This window comes from Delphinus delphis, chromosome 14 (assembly GCF_949987515.2).
Source record: "Delphinus delphis chromosome 14, mDelDel1.2, whole genome shotgun sequence".
Taxonomy (NCBI): Eukaryota; Metazoa; Chordata; class Mammalia; order Artiodactyla; family Delphinidae; genus Delphinus; species Delphinus delphis.
Genome location: NC_082696.1, coordinates 60,141,190 through 60,162,390, shown reverse-complemented (window position 1 = coordinate 60,162,390; position 21,201 = coordinate 60,141,190). Strand labels below are relative to the sequence as shown.

Here is a 21,201-nt window from a genome sequence, read left to right as displayed (position 1 = left end):
GGTCATATGGTAGTTCTATTTTCAGTTTTTTAAGGAACCTCCATAGTGGCTGTATCAATGTACATTGCCACCAACAGTATAAGAGGGTTCCCTTTTCTCTACACCCTCTCCAGCATTTATTGTTTGTAGATTTTTTGATGATGGCCATTCTGACTGCTGTGAGGTGATACCTCATTATAGTTTTTATTTGCATTTCTCTAATAATTAGTGATGTTGAGCATCTTTTCATGTGCCTCTTGGCCATCTGTATGTCTTCTTTGGAGAAATGTCTATTTAGGTCTTCTGCCCATTTTTTGATTGGGTTGTTTGTTTCTTTGATATTGAGCTGCATGAGCTGTTTGTATATTTTGGAGATGAATCCTTTGTCAGTTGCAAATATTTTCTCCCATTCTGAGGGTTGTCTTTTCTTCTTGTTTATGGTTTCCTTTGCTGTACGAAAGCTTTTAAGTTTCATTAGGTCCCATTTGTTTATTTTTGATTTTATTTCCATTACTCTAGGAATGGGTCAAAAAAGATCTTGCTGCGATTTATGTCAAAGTGTTCTGCCTATGTTTTCCTCTAAGAGTTTTATAGTGTCTGGGCTTATATTTAGGTCTTTAATCCGTTTTGAGATTATTTTTGTATATGGTGTTAGGGAGTGTTCTAATTTCATTCTTCTACATGTAGCTGTCCAGTTTTCTCAGCACCACTTATTGAAGAGGCTGCCTTTTCTCCATTGTGTATTCTTGCCTCCTTTGTCGTAGATTAGGTGTCCATATATGTGTGGGTTTACCTCTGGGCTTTCTGTCCTGTTCCATTGATCTATATTTCTGTTTTTGTGCCAGTACCATACTGTCTTGATTACTGTAGCACTGTAGTATAGTCGGAAGTCAGGGAGCCTGATTCCTCCAGCTCCATTTTTCTTTCTCAAGGTTGCTTTGGCTATTTGGGGTCTTTTATATTTCAATACAAACTGTAAAATTTTTTGTTCTAGTTCTGTGAAAAATGCCACTGGTAATTTGATAGGGATTGCATTTAATCTGTAGATTGCTTTGGGTAGTATAGTCATTTTCACAGTATTGATTCTTCCAATCCAAGAACAAGGTGTATCTCTCCATCTGTTTGTGTTGTTTTTGATTTCTTTCATCAGTATCTTATAGTTCTCACTCTTAAATTGATAACTCTAAGAATATAACACTATTTTTTTTTTTTTTTGCGGTACGTGGACATCTCACTGTTGTGGCCTCTCCCATTGCGGAACACAGGCTCCAGATGTGCAGGCTCAGCGGCCATGGCTCACGGGCCTAGCTGCTCCACAGCGTGTGGGATCTTCCTGGACTGGGGCACGAACCCGTGTCCCCTGCATCGGCAGGCCAACTCTCAACCACTGTGCCACCAGGGAAGCCCTAACACTATTTTGATAACTCTTTTCACATATAGGATATGACTGCCCTATATTGGATAGTTCCAGTATTTTTGTACCGAATTTGTAGATCTCTTATCATAAACTACCCCAAATATTTTAATTTGGAAGGCATTTCCTTGAGAAATTTGATGTAGTTTCCCATGCTTCATTTTTGTTTGTTGTTTCCAGTCATTAACCCCCTTATGTCAGCACATTGCTGTGCCAGCTCTTTGTGCTGGCTGTAGACAGTGCATAGCAGGGCCAACTCCAACACTTTCCAAAGTTCACCTGATGCCATATAACCTATAACTATGCTTCTCTCCCAAAGAACTGGAAGCCCACGTACAACTCCCATAGATCAGAAATCCCAGGATGTACCCTAAGATTGAAGCATGTCTGGAGAACTTGTCGGGCAAGCTCTTCTGGAGATCACAGATCATCTGGAAAGAATCAAAGCTTAACAAGCTTAGTTCCTGCCCAGTGGGCCAGTGTCAGAGCAAAAGCTTGAATCCACATACACCACAGTGTCTGCCACCAGATTGTCCCCTGGCCCAAGTCCACTTGGCCTCAAGCCCAAGTCCTAGAAAAAGAGGGGTACTTTACAAAGAGCAAGAAAGATAAAAACGCATTGTTTCAAACCCCTAAGGGATCCTGAGTACATGGTAGCATTGGAGTAGTGGGCAGTGCTAGCACTTAGAATTGTGGTCGTTTTAGGAAAGGGTACTTTTGGGCAGTGACTCCTTCAGAGGAGTGTCTTTGTGGCACCTAAGGGCTGTCATGGGCTTTACTGCCATTGTTGGTGATTTTAGCATGAGCCTGTGCCCTCTAGGGTATGCATTTGTAGATTCAGCAGTGGGCATTTTTGCATAGTGGACAAGTGAGAATATGGCGGCTGAGAGGATGGTTATGTTTTTGAGAGCCAGTGAGACAAACACTGAAACTGATGACCTGTCTTCCCTTTGCACTTGGAGTTTCCAAAGTTATGGCTGTGGGTGCAAGACCAGAAAGGAAACGTTATGTAACAGTTTCTGGAATCCTAGTTTTTGCTGAAGTGGCTGGGAAGTAAAGGGTTCATACAAATGATAAGATGTGATTTATTTTGTTTTATGAAAACGTATTTACTTTACTGAAGAAACATCAACAGAGTTAAATTTTCAAACATTTAAAATGTGAGTTTAGGACAAAAAGTTTATTTTGAAAAATTCATATGTATCATTCTAACCAATGTAACCATTCAAAATTATTATAGTATCTATTTTCAGTTTCTGGTAAAAAATTTTTTTTTTACATGACTCCTTCACCCAGATCCAATTTAGCTTGCTTGATTTTTTCATAGCACTTATCACTCCCTGACACACCCTATAATTTGCTTATTTGCCATGGTTATTGTTTATCTTCTCATGTAGAAGTTAAGCTCAATGGGGCAGGCATTTTGTCTGTTCCAGTTGCCAATATATTCCAAGTGCCTGGAAAAATGCCTGAAACATGGTTGGCACTCGGCAAATACTTGTTGATTAGTAAGTCAAGAATCTGTCGTTTCATTGCCTATGGACTTGGAATTATATGTGTTTTGTTTTGTGAGGAATGGACAGTGAAGCATAGGGGCCTGGAGAATTCCTTTCTGAGATTGATCGTCGAGCAGATTACCTATGGGTGAGGGCATGCTTGTGGCAGACCACTTCCAAATCTGTGACTTTTAACTTATGTTTTTGCCCTTCCTAAGCCTTTAGCTCAGAAGCAGATGCCAACCCTGCTCGTACAGACCTAGAAGATCCAAATGAGATCATCACTCTTACTTTTATTTCCTTTCCTATTCCTCCAGACATTTTGTCTCATACCTTGGTTATTCAAAAGAAAAAAAAATTAAATGTGAATTGGCTGGCAAAGTAAAAAGAAAGGGAATGGCCATTCAGTGAACCAAGAGCAATTACAGAAAAATGCACATACCATTAGGTTCTTGATACTTACTAAGAGGGGGAATATGTTTCATTCTAAATGTTCTTGGCAGTTTTTGTAAAATGTGAAGCTTGATTAGTTACTTGATTTAAAGCATTTATGAGTAAATAGTAAAAATCAAAACCAATTGTTCTGGAGCATCAGTACAATTCATTTCTTTATACTAGGACCAGAAAGAAATCCCTCTCAAGACTCTCATTGAAAAGGACACTGCAAAATGAAAGTCATGAGCAATGTCTTCCAGGTGTCTTTACAGGGTTATCACAGCACCTTCTCTAAGGCTTTTATTTACCTTATGCCTTAGTATATAGAGTGGCAGTAATTTGGGAGTACAGATGAGGAGGTATGATAGAGTTGAAGTCTGTAGTGTTTTTCACTCTGGTGTTATAATGACGACAGCTATAACTTGTTGATTTTATGTTCTTAGCACTGTTCTTAATACTTATATTGACTCTTTAAACCCCTCTAACTATGCTGTGAGGTAGGTGGTGTTAACATCATTTTACAGAAGGAGGAAACTGAGACACAGACGGGTTACATACTTGCCCAACGTCACATTGCTAGTGAGGTGGGAGTTGAAACCAGTTTAATTATGATATTTGCACAGTTATCCTCGTGCTAAATGCCTTCTAGAACCCAAGACCAGATTTTAGAAGGTTCACAAGAGAAATGGTTGTACTGAATATTTTCCAGAAAATTATCTGTGATAGCTGACATCTTGGAAATTATTGAGCAATTATGAAAGAGGTTTTGCTTAGTAGAAATCCCTGGAGTCCAGTTATTCTGTGTTGCTAATTCTGGAGACAACATGGCCTATGATGAGAGGTGTGAACTCTAGTCAGACTTGCGTGGGTTTCAGTCCTGGCTCTGTCACTTACTAGCTCACTGACCTTGGGAAAGTTACTTCATCTTTATCTCAGACTTGATGTTGGATTCCTATTCTCTGCTTGGTAGGTTCCTATAGGTGGCGTTCTTAGCAGTTTCCCCAGAGAGACCCAAAGTTGTTGTTGTTTTTGACGGTACGTGGATAAAAAATATTTAACGAAGACATTAGATAGTTCCTGGGACTTAAAGTTTTTGTGATGTACGTGGGCAAGTCCATTTTTCTATTATACACAATTATTGAAACCATGGGATATAATTATAGTGTGCTTTCTTCATGACATAAACATGATGATGTTGTTTTCACTAATAGTATGTAGCACTATTTACAGTATATCCTATAAATAGGTAGAATATCACCAGAGGGCAATACTGTCTCCATTAGAAAATACACTTAAAAATTATGTGATCTTAGATTTTGTGCATTGGGAAAATTAGGATTGATAAAGAAAGGATTCTACTTCAGTCATTGTGAAATATCAACCATGATGGATTTGACAGCCTTTTTTTTTCCCTCTACCTCCTCCGCACTCTTCTGAGATTTGTCCTCCCACTTGTTGAGCCCACCCAAGCCTATTGACTGAGCCAAGAAAACAGACTCCACTCTCCTCCTCTTCTTCTGACTCATGCCAAAAAGTCATGGAGCAATTCAAAACATGTCTCAAATCACAAAACATAATGTGGAAAACTTTCTTGTCTCTGACTTGGGAATATTCTTTAGTATTTTGTCGTTTGTATGATTAAGTGATGTTTTAGGTGAACTTCATTTCTTTGGAGGCTTTCCCTGACCCCTCAAACCAAACGCGCATTGACTCTGTCGCATCACAGTTTTGTTCAATGTTGCACTGAAGGTTTAAAGTGACACTAATTATTTAAATGAAATTGAAATTTGGATATCTTTCTCGTTTCGATATCTTGAAGTGGTTAGGATTATGTGCATATTTTGTAAAAGGCTTGGAGTGCCTTTATAATGACATGGAAAAGTGTTTTTGGAGAGGTCTGGAACTTCTGCATTTGTGATAAACGCGCATTAACTCCCTAAACAAGAACTATTTATAAACAATTCATTTATTAGCAAGTCTTCTGGGAACAAAGCTCCTTCTAACAGAGATGAGTGGGACATGGTCCCTACCCGTATAATTCACAGTTAAGATGTCATTTAAGGAGTAGCTCAACTCAGCTGAAGGAACTTAACCTCATGCCCACGTCCTTTCTTCTACCTTACGTGTCTTTTTAAAAAGAAAAGTATGCTTTAAGAAGTGATAGCTTTTATCACTTGTCATGTTAAAAAAAAAACCCAGACATTTGGGTTTACAAAGTCATTTTAATCTTACTCCTTTATATGCATTCCTGGCGTATGGTAAATGCAGTTTAAATGTTGAATGAGTGAGAGAGAAGATGCTTAGTGAATGGTTAGAGGAATTCTTTGTTATTCAGCCCGGTCAGATCTGTGTTTTCATGGAAAACCAACTATTTTGTCTGAGAAAATGAGCATGTTTGTTATAGGCTTTCCAGATGAGAGGTGCAACACATGCAAAGATATGGAGGCTTCTGAGTTATACTTTTGTAAAATAAGAACCCTGTACTAGCTGGAGATGCAGGATAGCTTACTGGTTGAAAAGAGTGGGTCTGGATGTAGACTAGCTAGGTTTTCACCCCAGCTTCCATACTGGTTGTGTGACCTTCATGAAGTTACTTAATTTCTCTAAACCTCGATTTCCCAATCAGGGAAATGGGTATAAAAATAGAACTTACCGAAAGGGCTTCCTGTTAAAAGATGGCAGACTGAATACATGTCTACATGGCGTCTCCAGATGGTACAGAGTTCTTATTTTACAAGAGTATAACTTGGAAGCCCCTGTAGCTTTCAGGGTGTTGTACTTTTCATCTGGAAAGCCTCCTCCTTTCTCTCTGCATCCTTCAGTGCTCCTCCACTTAACCTTCCTCCACTGTGCTCACCGACATCCATCTTGCCTTTGGTAGGGCGATGTGATGCAGCAGAATGTAACAGAGCTGGATTTGAGTCTCGGCTTCACCAGTTCCCAGTTTTTTTTACCTCAAGCATTTCAGCTTGCTGGGCCTCTGCTTTTTCTTCTGAAAAAAATGGACTCATTTAATTCTGATAATACTAGATCAATGTAAGAATTAAATGTAAGATTGCACATAATCCTAGTCTCCTTATTTAGGCACTTGAACTATGGTGCTTCCCCAGTTCTAATGCTTCTTGCAGATGTAAGATACACATCAGCTTTTCAGTACATCAGCAACTGATTTAAGGTACAGCCTCAATTTTAGAAATTTTAAAATGAGAAAAAAATTGTAACTCTCTCAGTTGATGAAAATGCAGAATGTCTTGTACTATTAGGGTGATGCAAATGTGGATGTTATGCCTTACTTGCAGATTACAAGCTATTTGAAGGGCAGAGACTATTTTTAATTCTTTCGTGTCTGTCATCACATCTTGTTCAGTGATTGCTGGAAATATATTAAGCCTTTAGTAAATATCTGAATGAATGAAGAGTCCATGGTTTAAAATTTAACAAGAAGACCGTTTCTCTATTTGAAAATGGAGTTAGGATTACATCTAGATCATAGATTAGAGAACTATAAACTGTATATTTTCTATTCGTTAGAAGGCAGTCATTAATCAGAGAAGAATGTTCATTTGCTGATTAATAACTTTTTTATACAGAATTTTCTAATGAAATAAAATAATCACATAAATGTAGCACATTGATTTTTTCCATACAATAATGTTGTTGTCATACAGATAATTTTTATATAGCAAAACACTCAAGATCTACCTTTTGTCATCTATAAAGATGCAAATGGATTGTTTAATTTTCAGTGGTCTGGGAGCTGTAAGAAATTCTTTAATGAAAAAGTTTTCATGGCAACATTTTAAAAAAGCACCTTAGGATGTTATAATTGCAGGTTAGGTTATTTTGACAAGACTGTGTAACTGATCCAAGCATTTTATGTTTCTATTCATAGAGGAGTGATGGAGCTAAAAATTAAAGTAAGAGCTGAAAAGGGGTGTGTTAATGTGACTGGAAGAACTGACTTAAACATTATATTTTAGTTTGGTTCCCAAGGTCTCCAGCTATATTCATGAGGGTGACTAGATACTTCATCCTCGTTCTCACTAGAGGAATTTTTAATATTCAGTGCAGAATTTTTTTGGGGTATGCATTTTGATAATATAAACTAAAACATTATGATTTAATATATGCAAATAAGCTGGCATTACAGTCTCATGCTCTTCATTCTAAAACAGAGGTACATCATACTTTTGCTTTTTCTGCTTTTGGGGATTTTGTGAGAATAATGGTAGTCCGTGGGTTCAAGACAGAGAGCAAGATAGATGTGGATCCTGCCTATATAGACAGGGTGACCAAATCATTTATGATCCAAACTGGGAAACCAAAGAAAACAAACGGAGGGTGCAATTAGTAATTGCGCTGGGAAAATAGACAAAACTGTGGCTACCCCAGGATGGTCACCCTATTTAAAGAGCTTACTGTCTTGGGGTGGAATTAGGGGTGGAAATGAGGCTGAGCTAATAGCTTCTGCCTCCCCTTTCCCCAAACAAGTAATTACATAGAGTGCTAATTATGCTGTGAGTGTGAACGTATAGGTATTATTGGAGCTTGTAGGAGAGTAACAAACTCAGACCTATGGGGGTTTTAGGGAAGGCTTCCCAGAGGAGGTGACATCTGGCACTTGCAGGATACATAGGAGCTAATCAGGCAAAGAGGATATAGAAAGTTCTGGGCAGAGAAGATGATTGGTACCAGTATCCCGAAGGGGGTGAATAGCTCAGTGTGGATGAGTGGATCTGTATGATTGTGACCAGGAAACAAGAAATCAAGTGGTAGAACAGAAGGCTGGAAATGTTGGTGGGGTTACCATTTTAAGGAATTTGACTTTTGTCACAGCAGTTTTAAGCAGAGCATTGAAATGATCAGATGGTTAAGGGCTTTTGCCTGCATTCATTTGACTGCCAAGTACCCAGGTGTCTTGTCTGGGGCTTGGTCTCCACATCCCCCAGCATATGGAGATGGGCAATATTCCCCCTTCGCTGTGTGGGTGGATCTAGCTCAGGACTACATTGGAAAGGTTGCAGACAGTTGCAGTTGTTAGTGACAGACTGGTGGGGTTACCCATGGGAGTTTGGTGGAAGCCCACCTGAGGAAAATAATCACCTGAAGTTTTGTGGAAGGCTCACAGGTGCACATAGCTTGGCCTCAGAGTCAGAGTCCGGGGAGGTGGCAGGTGCTTCAGCACATGACCAGGCTGTGCTTCCACACTCTGGACCTCATCCCTCTCTGTTTGGGCCCCTGCAGTACTTATGCAACGTGGGAAGGAGAGCGCTCCTGTAAAACAAACAAACTATATCCCTGGGAAGTTTCCTCTCAGAGTGGTGAGATTTAGCAACAGTGAGCACTGATTGGATATGTGAAAGCCAGGAGCCAGATGCTCAAGGGGGCAGTGGTAGAGAGGCAGCTTGTCTAGGCCCCATGGGTCCTCCGAGGCTGACATTTCTTAGAGTCACCTGTGATCCAGCTTTGAGCAAAGCACCAGTTACCCCAAACCTGGAGGTAGGGTGGTCAGCGGGCCTGGAACAGCCTGTGAGCCTCAGAAGCTTGGAGGAGACTGGCAGGCCATGTCAGCTGTGGCTAGAAAAGACTGATTTCAATCATGGAGCAGAGCGATAGCCAGAGGGCAGCCAGGGCAAGGACCTGCTCCTGTTGGGCTGTGCCCTCCCCTGGGGGCCGTATAGTTTGCTGGGGCTGCCATAACAAAGCCCCACAGACTGGGTGACTTACAAATTTATTTTTTCTTGGTTCTGGAAGTTAGAAGTCTGAGATCAAGGTGTAGGCAGGGTTAGTTTCTTCTGAAGCCTCCTTCCTTGGCCTATAGGTGGCTGCCTTCTTGCTGTGTCCTCACATGGTCTTTCCTCTTTGTCTGCATGTGTCCTATCTCCTCTTCTTATAACGACACCAGTCATATTGGGTTAGAGATCACCCATATAACCTCATTTTACCCTAATTACTGCTTTAAAGGCCCTGTCTCCAAGTATAGTCACATTCTAAGGGACTGAGGGTTAGGACTTGAACATGTAAATTTGGGGGGGACCCAGTTCAGCCCATAGCGGGGACCTCAGAGGGGGACACCAGCTAGTGGTGGTTGCAGGTACTGACCCCCAGCTGTTGGCTTCTATGGGTCATGCGGGCCTAGGGCCATTTGAGTTCCCTTCAGAACAACGTTGAATGTGTTATGGTCCCATTTTTGACTTCCAGTGAGGGAGCTATTACTTTGCATAGTTACTTGTTTGCTCATTGGGCATCTTAGATTATTGGAAACATTGTACTGAGTCAGAGAAAGTTGATTTTTCCTTGGTTCTCTGGCCCTGGTACTAGGTGCCTGTGGCTCTTGGTGCTGATGTTTTCAGCACTTGAGGATGTGACTGCAGCCTGGAATATGTTCCCTTCATTAGTGTTAAGTGTGCTGAACGTGTGGACTCTGGAGCTAGTCTGCTAAGCTTGGTTCCAAGCTTCGTTTCACCACTAACTGGTTGTGTGGCTTTTAACAAATTACTTGATTTCTTGATGCTTTAATATTTTACTCCATAAGAAAGGATAGTAAAGGACGCAATGGATGAAATAAGGTATGGAAAGCAATTCCTATGCTGAACACTTAGCAGGTGCTTAGTAGAGGTTGTCCTATCATCTTCATCTTCGCCAGCTCTTCTCTTTAACATGACACAGAAACAGCTGCACGGCCACACACGGGATGACCTGTGCAGGTGCAGGAGCGCTAGCATTCCACCACATTTTTCTTAACGTCATCCGAGAGTCAGTTTTTATTTTCCCAGCTTCTTTGTACGGTTGTCTTTTATTGGACTTTCTGTCAACTAGTAATAACAACCAATGTTTATCAAGTACTTTATAACTTCAACGTGCCTTTGCTTTTAATTTTATTCTTATACTGGCCAGGAGAGGTATAGTTTATCATTATGCCAACTTTAGGAAGAAACTGAGTCTTGGAATTTACTGGCTTGCCTCAAGTTATGTGGTTGGTAAGTGCTGGATATAGGACACAAATTGAAACTTCCTTTTCTTGTTACCCTTGTTTTTAATTACACACATACAAGGTACAAGGTTATTGTAGAAACATTAGAAAACACAGGTAACCAAAATTTAAAAAAACTTTCACATGGTGAAAATAATTATTGACACCTAAAATATGTATTTTTACAAAAGTGGTTTTACACAATACAATACATATTGATTTATTACTTCTCTCTTAAAATATGTATGTTTTGTTAATAAGTATATTTCTCCAGAGTCATTTTGAATTACTGCTTTGTTCTTCATTGAAAGATATACGCTATTTAATTCATCCTGAACATACAGATTGCTTCTATGTTTTGCTCATATAAACAACACTCCAGTGAACCCCCTTGCACATATACTTCTGTACACTTCTCTGATTATTTCCATAGGGTAGATTTTTTAGATGTGGAATTTCTAGATCAAAGGGTTTGCCCATTTTGAGGCCTTTGATACATATTTACAAATTGCCTTCTCAAATGACTGTACTAATTTACATACCTGCCTGCATATATGAGTGTCATTTTCCTTGTTCCCATTGGCCATCATCATTCTTTGCCAATGTGATTAGAAGGAATTGGCTGTTAATGGTTGGAATGGTTTGCGTTTTTATTACTAACCAGAGTGAACATTTTTATGTTTACTGTTCCTTTATATCTCTAGTTTGGTGATTTACCTATTTATGCTTTTTGTCCGTTATTTCCTGTGGAGTCATTCATCTTTCTCTTGTTGCCGTATAAATACTTTATTTATTGAAAATATAACAACTATTCATAGTCGTGCAAATTCCTAGGGTTTTTTAGAAAACCTCATGTGACTGTTAAGCTACACTTCCTCCATGTTGATAATTATTTTTTTAATGAAATACAGAAGCATTTCTTGGGCCCTGTTAACCTCATCTTGTCAGATTCTACCTGAGGCTGACTGTCATCCAACCTGTTCAGTTTCTCTTCCAGCTATGCTCTTATCTATACTTTTGCACAGTGTGCCCTCTATCTTTTTGTCTAGGAAACAAGGAAGGAGAGTCAAACTAATGTTTATTGAGCACCACTGTGTACCAGGCACTATACTAGGTGCTTTCAAGTATGTAAAGTGTTAAATAGAATAGTATAGAAGACCTCGAAGCTCTGCTGCACGAGCTTTCATGGAATCCATGCTTATTGGCTCTCCTTTCCTAACTATGAGACGTGTGGTTTCATATCACCCTATTCAAAACAATTGATGATTCCATGTTTTCCATAATTTAAAAAGAGTTTGCTCTCTCCCTATTATAAACACCTGTTTATCTGGGATTATTGTGCTGGGCCAGTTTATACTGGCTGTGTGTCCTGGTGACCTTTGGTGAAATCCAGCTGCAAAAAGATATCTAACCTTTTGCCTCCTGATTTTTCTCCCCTCTCATAGAATTATAAGAAATAGGTATCGTTATATACCTATTTGTGGCTTATATTGTTAAGAAGAACTTGCTATATTTCTTCTGTAATTTTCACATAATCTATATATTTTGATTTTAGTATGCCTTCAAAAGTAGTAGTTTTATGATTTATTATAAAATTTGGGATTAGAGCAGAATAATTAAGAGTACAAGCTTTGGAGTCAAACAGTTTTGATCCCTGACACTACCAATTCCTAGTCCTGTGCCTTTTGTGAATTACTTATCCCTAATAAAACGAAAATAATAATATCTTCTACCTCAGGTTGTTGTGAGGATTAAATGAGAGCATGCATGTGAAGTGCCTCTTAGTGTAATAGCACTCAAAGGAAAATGGGGCTCATGGTAGTAGGTAAAGTGGTTATTAGTTATAATTTAAACTTTTAACTTAAAAGAGAATAGCAGCTGTTTAATAGAGAGGCTTTAACGTTATGATCTCAGGAATATATTCTGAATGATTATGTCTTTTTTCTTATATATTAACAGGGTTATAGGGTTTTGTAAGAATGGGACAGTTGTGTTCTTTTGGCCTAAATTTCTGTTCAGGTAGTAAACTGTGCTTTAGTTACACACTGGACCTTTCCTGTTAGAGTTAAGTCATCTCACGTCTTTTTTATTTGGAGGGAGAGCTTAGATGTTTTCACTCTCTGAAAGGGCAGGCATCCTTGTTAGCGTTTAGGAATGATGTTCCATACAGGAACGTATGCCATGGGGTACCCTTGAATATTTGCCTTTCAGACTAAAGGGATAACTAATATCACCTATTACACACCACATGATGGTGTACCGGTGTTAAAGTATACTAATTTACTCGTGTTAAAAATACACCAATTTATGAAATAATCGGAATTAAAGATAAATTATCACCATAGGTAATACATAAATAAATAATGATTGGGCCTATTGCATGTGTTCTAATTCTTTTATGCTTAGAAGCAACATTTCCTTTCAAGATATATTAATTTTATGTAATTTGTTGTTTGGGATCAACAAGCCTTAAGTATATTGAATCACTTAACGTAGGTAGTTTTTCATGGTCAAGACTTATCCCTATAATTCATTTTTTAAAAATCTCTGGGTTTTCGTCCTGCAAACTACCTCTGTATCTCTTGCATTTTACTTTTGTCTGCTTAAAACGCTGCTTAAAACGTGGTGCTATTTCCCCTTAATTACTATGAATTGCTGAGATCATGAATAACTAATATTTTAAAAAATCATCAAGTATTTTTAAAGGGAGTGTAATACTGAAACGTTATTAAACAAATCTATGAGAATACCAAGAATTAACCAGTTTCTCATCTATTAGTATACATCCAATAATTAATTTTTTAGTATTTTATGTTTGTTGATCATGTTAACCTGCGTTAGTCTATCTGGTCTTTCTTTGCATGTAATCAAGTTTGACCTATGAGACACTTTTTCTTTTCCCTTTCATACCATTATGGCTTAATACGATAATTTTTTCTTTGAAAATACTATATTTTTAATGTTCACTTCAAAAATTTGTCTAGGTGAAGCTCTGACAAGCTTGAAACATCTTAATAAAAATAAAAACTATAAAGGTTAAACCTCATCAGTCGTACATACCAAACAGGTTATATTTGAAAAGAAACTCACTGGTGAAAGAGGGAATTCCACTAACAAGCATTTCCTCAGTGTGAGGCCAGTGAATAATTTCAGTCATGCAAAAGAATTGCTATAGTTTTGAGAAATGTTTGCTGTGTTTCCTGAGGTGAGTGCAAGCTTCAGCTGGAGGGCTTAGAGTAGGGGCCTGAATCATTGCACTGAGAACAGTCCTGGGACGGTTGCTGGTGTTTTTGGCATTAAAAAAAAAAATTAGTACTTAGCATGTGAACTACATTAGCAAAAAAAATGAAACAAAAGTAAAAATTCACCTACATACCTGTCACCTAAGCAAATCACTGTGTGATTCATATTTGTACGTATAATAAAAGGAGACACATTCATGTTTACTGACAGCCTGTGATGTATCAGTCTTTGAGCTAGGTATGTTCCATGTATCGTACAGCTCTGTGAGGAGGTGCTATTATCTGTATATTTAGAAAGTGAAAAAAAAAAGACTTGAAACAGGTAAGTAACTAGCCCAGAGTGGGTGGCTCAGGGTGGGCCACCTATCATGACAGCAAGTTGATATGTGAACATGGCTCCATTTCATAAAATATTTGTTTTATTTTATGTTTTTTTAACCACAAAGACTGATATTTGTGTTACCAGTCTTTTGGGGGGACATTACATCTTTTGAGAAGTACCACAGCCAAACTCTACTCTGATAAAATAGAATTCTACCTACCTTGTTCTTTTATAGTAGTTATGCTGCAGAGGAAAATCCCCTACTCCCTTCCCGAGTTCATTAAGCTGAGCTAAAACGCTGATCAAAAGATACTTAAAATTTTAACATACGTTTTCTTAACTATTTTAATAAATACATTTCTTGCCTTTGAATGATATTTAGTGAAGTCAGTAAATTCTCTGTTTACGAAAATAATATTTTGTATATTTGGTTGTTGACCACTAAGCCACAGGCATAAACCTTTTATTTTGCCTCTTCTTTTTTTTTTTTTTTTGCGGTACGCGGGCCTCTCACTGTTGTGGCCTCTTCCGTTGCGGAGCACAGGCTCCAGACGCGCAGGCTCAGCGGCCATGGCTCACGGGCCCAGCCGCTCCGTGGCACGTGGGATCCTCCCGGACCGGGGCACGAACCCGTGTCCCCTGCATCGGCAGGCGGACTCTCGAGCACTGCGCCACCAGGGACGCCCTATTTTGCCTCTTCTTAATGAATTTCTGTAAAAAAGCAGTTAAAATTGAGTCTCCAGGAGCTTGGCCTTTTAAAGAATGTAGGGGAAACCGCATGAAATGTCATCGAAATGTGAACATTAGTTATCTAAACCCTTGTTTTCGGGGGAGTTCTTGGAGTGCATTTTCTCATAGAAGCAAGATTTAAAGTTTAAACGGTGATTAAGTTTTCAGATAAGCTCATAATAAGCGAATATGTGCATCTCTGTGTGTTTTTAAAGCAGCAGAGCCGCCCACCCCCGTTTCTTCACAAACAAAATCTTAGGTAGGACGCTAATTGAATTTCTTGGGAATCTTTTAACCCTCAGCTGAGTTAGCCTAAATAAAACAAGGAATTTATTATAAAAATCTAGGTTGTTTCATGTACAACCAACAAATCTAGGTTGTTTCATGTACTTTCCATGCAAGAATGCATGGAAAATCGAGAATGTCCTCTTTCCATCTCTTGCCTGTAACTTTTTCTCCGTATACTTGCTTCTTTTGCTGTTTCTTTCCTGCAGAATTGTTTTCTTGGTTTCCTAATCCACATGGCGGAAGACAGAATTGAGACTGGAGAGAGGTGCAAAATTTAAGAGGGCATCAAAAAATTAGATGATCAAGATAAATAATATTTTAATGTAATATTTCAGAGATGATTAACAAAATATAAAAATTTTAATGACGATAGGATTAGTATAAAAGGAGCATCTCTGTCAGTTCCTGTATTGTTTTCTACTTGCAAGTGAGCAGCACAACTGATCTGGAGACTGGTGGTTCTAATTCCAAATCCCAGAGAAGAGCTCTGATTGGCTCAGCTTGGGTTCCACCGGGACTCTTAGACCCATCAGCTTAGGCTGGGTGGTGGGAGGTGCTCGATACCAACAGAACCTTGTGCGAGGTTGGGCAGGTACAAGAACAGGTGTTCACTCTTTCACAGTACCAAGTTCATGCATGTGTGGACACTGGTCAGGGTCGAGTAAGCCAGGTAGATCTCACACTTGGTCTCTCCTTCTCCCCACCTTAAGGTTTCTCCTTAGACGCCAGCACTAAACTTACCAAGCCCTGAAAGGGAGAGTTGAGCCCATTTGAACAGGGGATTTAATTTCAGCCAACCAGTGAGTTAGTGCCAGCCAGGTACAAGGCCCAGGAGAAAAGTACTTGGCATGGTTGGTCAGGATAAATGTCTAATGAGGGAAAGTAGATGCCATCCCTCAGACAAAAAGCCAGAGAGGTTTTGCTGTTGGGGAGAGGTTGATTGTGTGACCTGGTGATTACCCTTGTACAATGGGCCAAACAGTACAAGGTTGCCTTTTTTTTTTTTACTATTTATTTTTGGCTGCATTGGGTCTTTGTTGCTGCACGCGGGCTTTCTCTAGTTGCGGTGAGCGGGGGCTACTCTTCGTTGTGGTGCGTGGGCTTCTCACTGCGGTGGCTTCTCTTGTTGCGGAGCATGGACTCTAGGTGCGCGGGCTTCAGTAGTTGTGTCTCGTGGGTTCTGGAGCACAGGCTCAGTAGTTGTGACGCACAGGCTTAGTTGCTCCGTGGCATGTGGGATCTTCCAGGACCAGGGCTTGAACCCGCGTCCCCTGCATTGGCAAGTGGATTCTTAAGCACTGTGCCACCAGGGAAGTCCAAGGTTGCCTTTTATTCCTTTGGGAACTCTTCTACCTTTGCAATAGCTTCCAAACTACGACCAGAGTGATCTTTCTAACTGCAGATTGCATCGTGCAAGTCTCTTGCTTTAAAACCTTCAGTGGACTCCCACTAGTGTTAGGATAATGACCAAGCAGTATTCTTAACACTGCTTGTGTGATCTGCCCTGTGGCCTCTGATAGGCCCTGCTTCTTTCTGCTTTAGGACCTTTGCCCGGGCTGTTGGCTCTGCCCAGGATGCCTCCCAGAATCCCTTTCCCCACCCCTTACCCAGTTGATAATTATCTTTCAGAGATCCGCTCAGATGTCACATCCTCAAGGAAGCCCCTTTTCTGATCACACAGGATGGGCCAAGTTTACTCCTATGTAAAATGATAATAAATCATAAATAGTACTAAAACAACAACAATAATAACAACTAACACCATGTGACAGGCACCTTCTGAGAATTCCAATTTGTTTAATCCTCACAACAACTCTATGAGGTGGGTATTACTATTTTTAAGATGAGGAAGCTGTGCTTAGAGCCCCTTGCACTTATCACAATTATGATTAAAGAATGAATTATACAGGCACTGGCAGTGGGCCAGGATGGGACTGAAGGGCAGCCTTTTGTTTAGAAGGGAAGGGCTAGGAGCTGGTCTTGAGGCTGCGTTTGCATAGCAGATCACGCTGTGCTCTGGGCTGCATGCTTACTTGGGATTGCTTTGAGAGAGATGAATGATGATTGTGAAGGCTAAAATACTCTCAAGCCACTCCTTGCTGTCCACTGTGGCCCCCTACAAGCCCTGTGAAAGGAAAAACTCATGTATCAATTACTGTATCCTAGGAACCCAGCTCCAGGTCTTGCATAAAGTAGTTCTTCAAGAAAGATTTATCTCATGAATCAGTGAAAAAAAAATCTCCACAATTTTGGAGGTATTTTTGACCAAGCTATATCGAATTCTGCCCTAATTGTGCAACATTGATGGCGATGGTTAGTCCTCAGGGATTTCATTTGATCTGGGGCTGAATGATGGATGCCCAGGACTTCGAGGGGACACATGTGGACCCTGGTTAGGGAACAGGTGGGCCAAGGGAGCAGATCTGAGACCTCAGGAGTGCTGGTCCTTATAGTGAGGCAAGGCTGGGAGGAGCATTGTGCCCTGAGTGGAAGCAGACAGAGCAGAGTTGCATGCTCTTTGCACAGGTGATCACAAAGGCTAATTTGGTGGAAGGGAATGTGTTGCCTTGATAGTTTTAGGGCCATGGGTGTGGGGGGCTGAGATGAATATAATTCATCATATGATGATTTGATTCCATGGTGCCAACAGGCTCAGAAAATTGTAGATGGTCACAAAGGAATCACTCTCAATTCAGTAGAAAAAGAGCCACCTCATAGGCTCCCAACCCCACATAGCACTACCCTTAGGGCTTGTGCTAAATGTCATTATATCTCTAATGGGGTGTGAGCAGCCCTAAGAGCTACATGCTTGGAGAGCAACTCTAGCCCTTTTTTCCTACTATTCTGCTTCCTATGGCCCCACCAAATTGGCCCAGCGCTGAATCCATTTCTGGATTCCAAGGAGGGGAAAGGCAGGAGGCTGGCCTGGATTTCCCTGGGCTCGTGGGAAAAGGTAAGAGCCTTGAGTTAAGAAGGAACCCACATCCCAGGCACAGGAAAAAGTGCAAGAAGACAAGAGGATAAAGAGGTCTGGCTGGCTAGAAGACATGCTTCATGTAAGGGAAACTTAAAATATAAAATAGAATTAATAAACAAAATGTGAAAACAAATGTTATTTATACAACAAGAAAGTTATAATCCAGTGATACAATTTATATAAAATATATGTAGTAAGTTGTAAATAATATGTAGTAAAAATAGTAAATAATAAATAACAGTAATATTCAGGAGTTGAGTCATCCTTTAACTCATTTTAACTCACCTGTAAAATGTTGTTCATTTCACTAAACATTGTAGAATGGAGCAGATTATAATTAGATAGTTTCTGAGGAGAGCTAATTTAGTGAGTTGATCTCCAAACAATAAGGGAATTTATCTTAAGATTTTTAATTGTCATGTTTGGAATGTCTGAAAAATATCAAGGTAAAAGTGTCCTTTAATTTTGGATTATTTTAACTTTTAGGATTCTTATTCTACATTCACCTAGTTATTGGGAGCATTTAAAAATATTAGACTTTCCAAAAGATTAAGGTTTTTTTTCACCTCTCTGTAGTAATAAATATTCTTATGCCATCTTAATGCTCAAGTGTCCATCTCTGTTAGTGTTTGTGTTAAGCAATAAGAGCCTGGAATTTATAACCTAGTTTCTGAAAGGAATCTGTAGCAGTGGTAGGTTGCTAAGAAAGTCTCTTAGCTAATGAAACAACGTGCCTTGAATTATTCTGATCCTTTTTACTGCCAGTTGTAATGGATCAATTGAAAACGATGCTCATTTTTAGATTTGTCAAAACTTAAATTAGAAATAAATGAAAGTATAGATAATACTATTTTCAGTAATTAAAAAAAGAAAGCAAGAAATAAGTATAAATGTATGAAAAATGTTTGAAACAATCTGTTCGGTAACAGTGGAATTTTCAGCAAATTATGATATATCTATGTGAATTACTATAGTATGAGGGTTTGGATACAATGTAACAAATACTATATATTAGTTAGATTGGAAATCATAGGTCTCTCTTTTATACAAATCAGCAGAAATAGGCACAGCTTTACACATTCTTTTCATAAGTGTTTTTACACTGTATTGCTTTTCAAAATGAAACTTAGAAGAGAGCCTGTTTAAGATTATCCAAATTGGAATTAATTTTGCTGCTTGGGTGTGTTAGAAAATGGGAGCTAGACCTTCTAATGAGAGTTGTAAAGCATAGTCATGGAGCACATCCCAGACTTTTCAAATAATTTACTTCTCTGTTTAGAGTTACAACAATGATTGAAAACAAAGGCTGGGGTGCGGACTGTGAGATTGAATGAATATATAGCCAAGGAGTGATTTCAAGCCTGACAACTTCATCCAATTACATATTTCCAATTATGCTAATCCTAAAGCTCCTGTAAAAATCTGTTTTTCATTTCCTTATAATTTTCATCCTTTCTATATGTTATTTTTCTATCTATTTTTCAGAAATTCACTCCTTGAATAGAAAATCGTCTTTCTGTAGATGCCCAAGACGTAGTTGATTTTAACTTCACTAAAGGACAAGTCAATAATATTTGTGGCTCAGCCTCTGCAACTTTATTTTATCAGTTTTTAAAAATTGAAATATAGTTAATTGATTTATAATATTGTGATAGTTTCAGGTATACAGCAAAGTGATTCAATGTTTTATATATAGATAGATAGATAGGTAGATTATGTTTATATTCTTTTTCAGATTCTTTTCCATTATAGGTTCTTACAAGATATTGAATATAAGTTCCCTGTGCTATACAGTAAATCCTTCTTGTTTATGTATTTTATATATATCAATAGTAGTGTGTATCTGTTAATCGCATACTAATTTATCCCTCCCTCCTTTCCCTTTGGTAATCATAGTTTGTTTTCTATGTCTGTGAATCTGTTTTGTAAATAAGTTCATTTGTATTATTTTTTTAGATTCCACATATAAGTGATATCATAAAATATTTGTCTTCCTCTGTCTGACTTACTTCACTTAGTATGATAATCTCTAGGTCCATCCATGTTGCTGCAAATGGCAACATTTCATTCTTTTTTATGGCTGAGAAATATTCCATTGTATATATATACTGCATCTTCTTTATCCATTCCTCTGTTGATGGACACTTAGGTTGCTTTCATGTCTTGGCTACTGTAAATAATGCTGTCATGAACATTGGTGTGCATGTATCTTTTCAAATTAGAGTTTTTCTCTTTTCTGGATATATGCCCAGGAGTGGGATTGCTGGATCAAATGGTAACTCTATTTTTAGTTTTTTAAGGAACCTCCATGCAGTTTTCTATAGTGGCTGCACCAATTTACATTCCCATCAACAGTGTAGGAGTTAATTCCTTTGAATATTCCCTTTTCTCCACATCCTCTCCAGCATTTATTATTTGTAGACTTTTTGATGATGGCTGTTCTGTCCAGTGTGAGGTGATAGATACCTCATTGTAGTTTTGATTTGCATTTCTCTAATAATTAGCAATGTCAAGCATCTTTTCATATGCCTGTTGACCATCTGTATGTCTTCTTTGAAGAAAGGTCTATTAAGATCTTCTTCCCATTTTTTGATTAGGTTGTTTGTTTTTTTGATACTGAGCTGCATGAGCTGTTTGTGTATTTTGGAAATTAAGCCCTTGTTGGTCACATTGCTTGCAAATATTTTCTCCCAGTCTGCAGGTTGTCTTTTTGTTTTATTTATGGTTTCCTTTGCTGTGCAAAAGCTTGTTTGATTAGGTCCCATTTGTTTATTTTTATTTCTACAGTAACTGCTGTTGGGAAAGCTGGACAGCCACATGTAAATCAATGAAGTTAGAACACTCCCTCACACCATACACAAAAATAAACTCATAGGCAAAACATTCTCTGACATAAATCGTAGCAGTATTTTATCAAATCTTAATTTTTCCCTTTGGCTGTCTGATGTTTTAATCTTTACTGTAACTCTTACTTTAGCTATTTTTGGTTCTCAAATACATTTTGACTTCTTAGTCGCTGAAGTTCCAATAAGGTGAAAAAACTTTAAAATTTAGAAGCATTCCAAACCATTGCCTATTATAAGAGCTTTCAGTCAGATTGTTATATCTCAATGATAAAACCCTCCAGGGTGCCTCCTTAGCATTCTAAAGCATTAGCATCATTAAGGCCCAGAGTGTGCTTTTTTGCATTTAGCTCACTGTGCTTTTCTTTCTTGTTTTTTTGTATTCAGCTGGAATGCTTGCCGACTCCTCTGCAAATTTCTAAGGCTGAGACCCTGAGGAACCCAGCTGGAGAATGCCATCTGAACGCTTCCTCAGGTTGGTACTGTAGGATACGTCTTTGCTT

The 21,201-nt window shown here is 38.8% G+C and overlaps 1 protein-coding gene across 2 annotated transcripts in view; it reads left to right on the top strand.

Moving 5' to 3' along the window:
- The window catches only part of KLHL32 (kelch like family member 32), a 231,872-nt gene that overhangs the window by 23,510 nt on the left and 187,161 nt on the right, over positions 1-21,201 (top strand). For both annotated transcript variants that reach the window (XM_060030213.1, XM_060030212.1), the window contains exon 2: positions 21,086-21,173. In XM_060030213.1, the coding sequence (XP_059886196.1) occupies positions 21,151-21,173 (23 nt within the window). In that variant the 5' untranslated portion in view covers positions 21,086-21,150. The remainder of the gene's footprint in view (positions 1-21,085; positions 21,174-21,201) is intronic.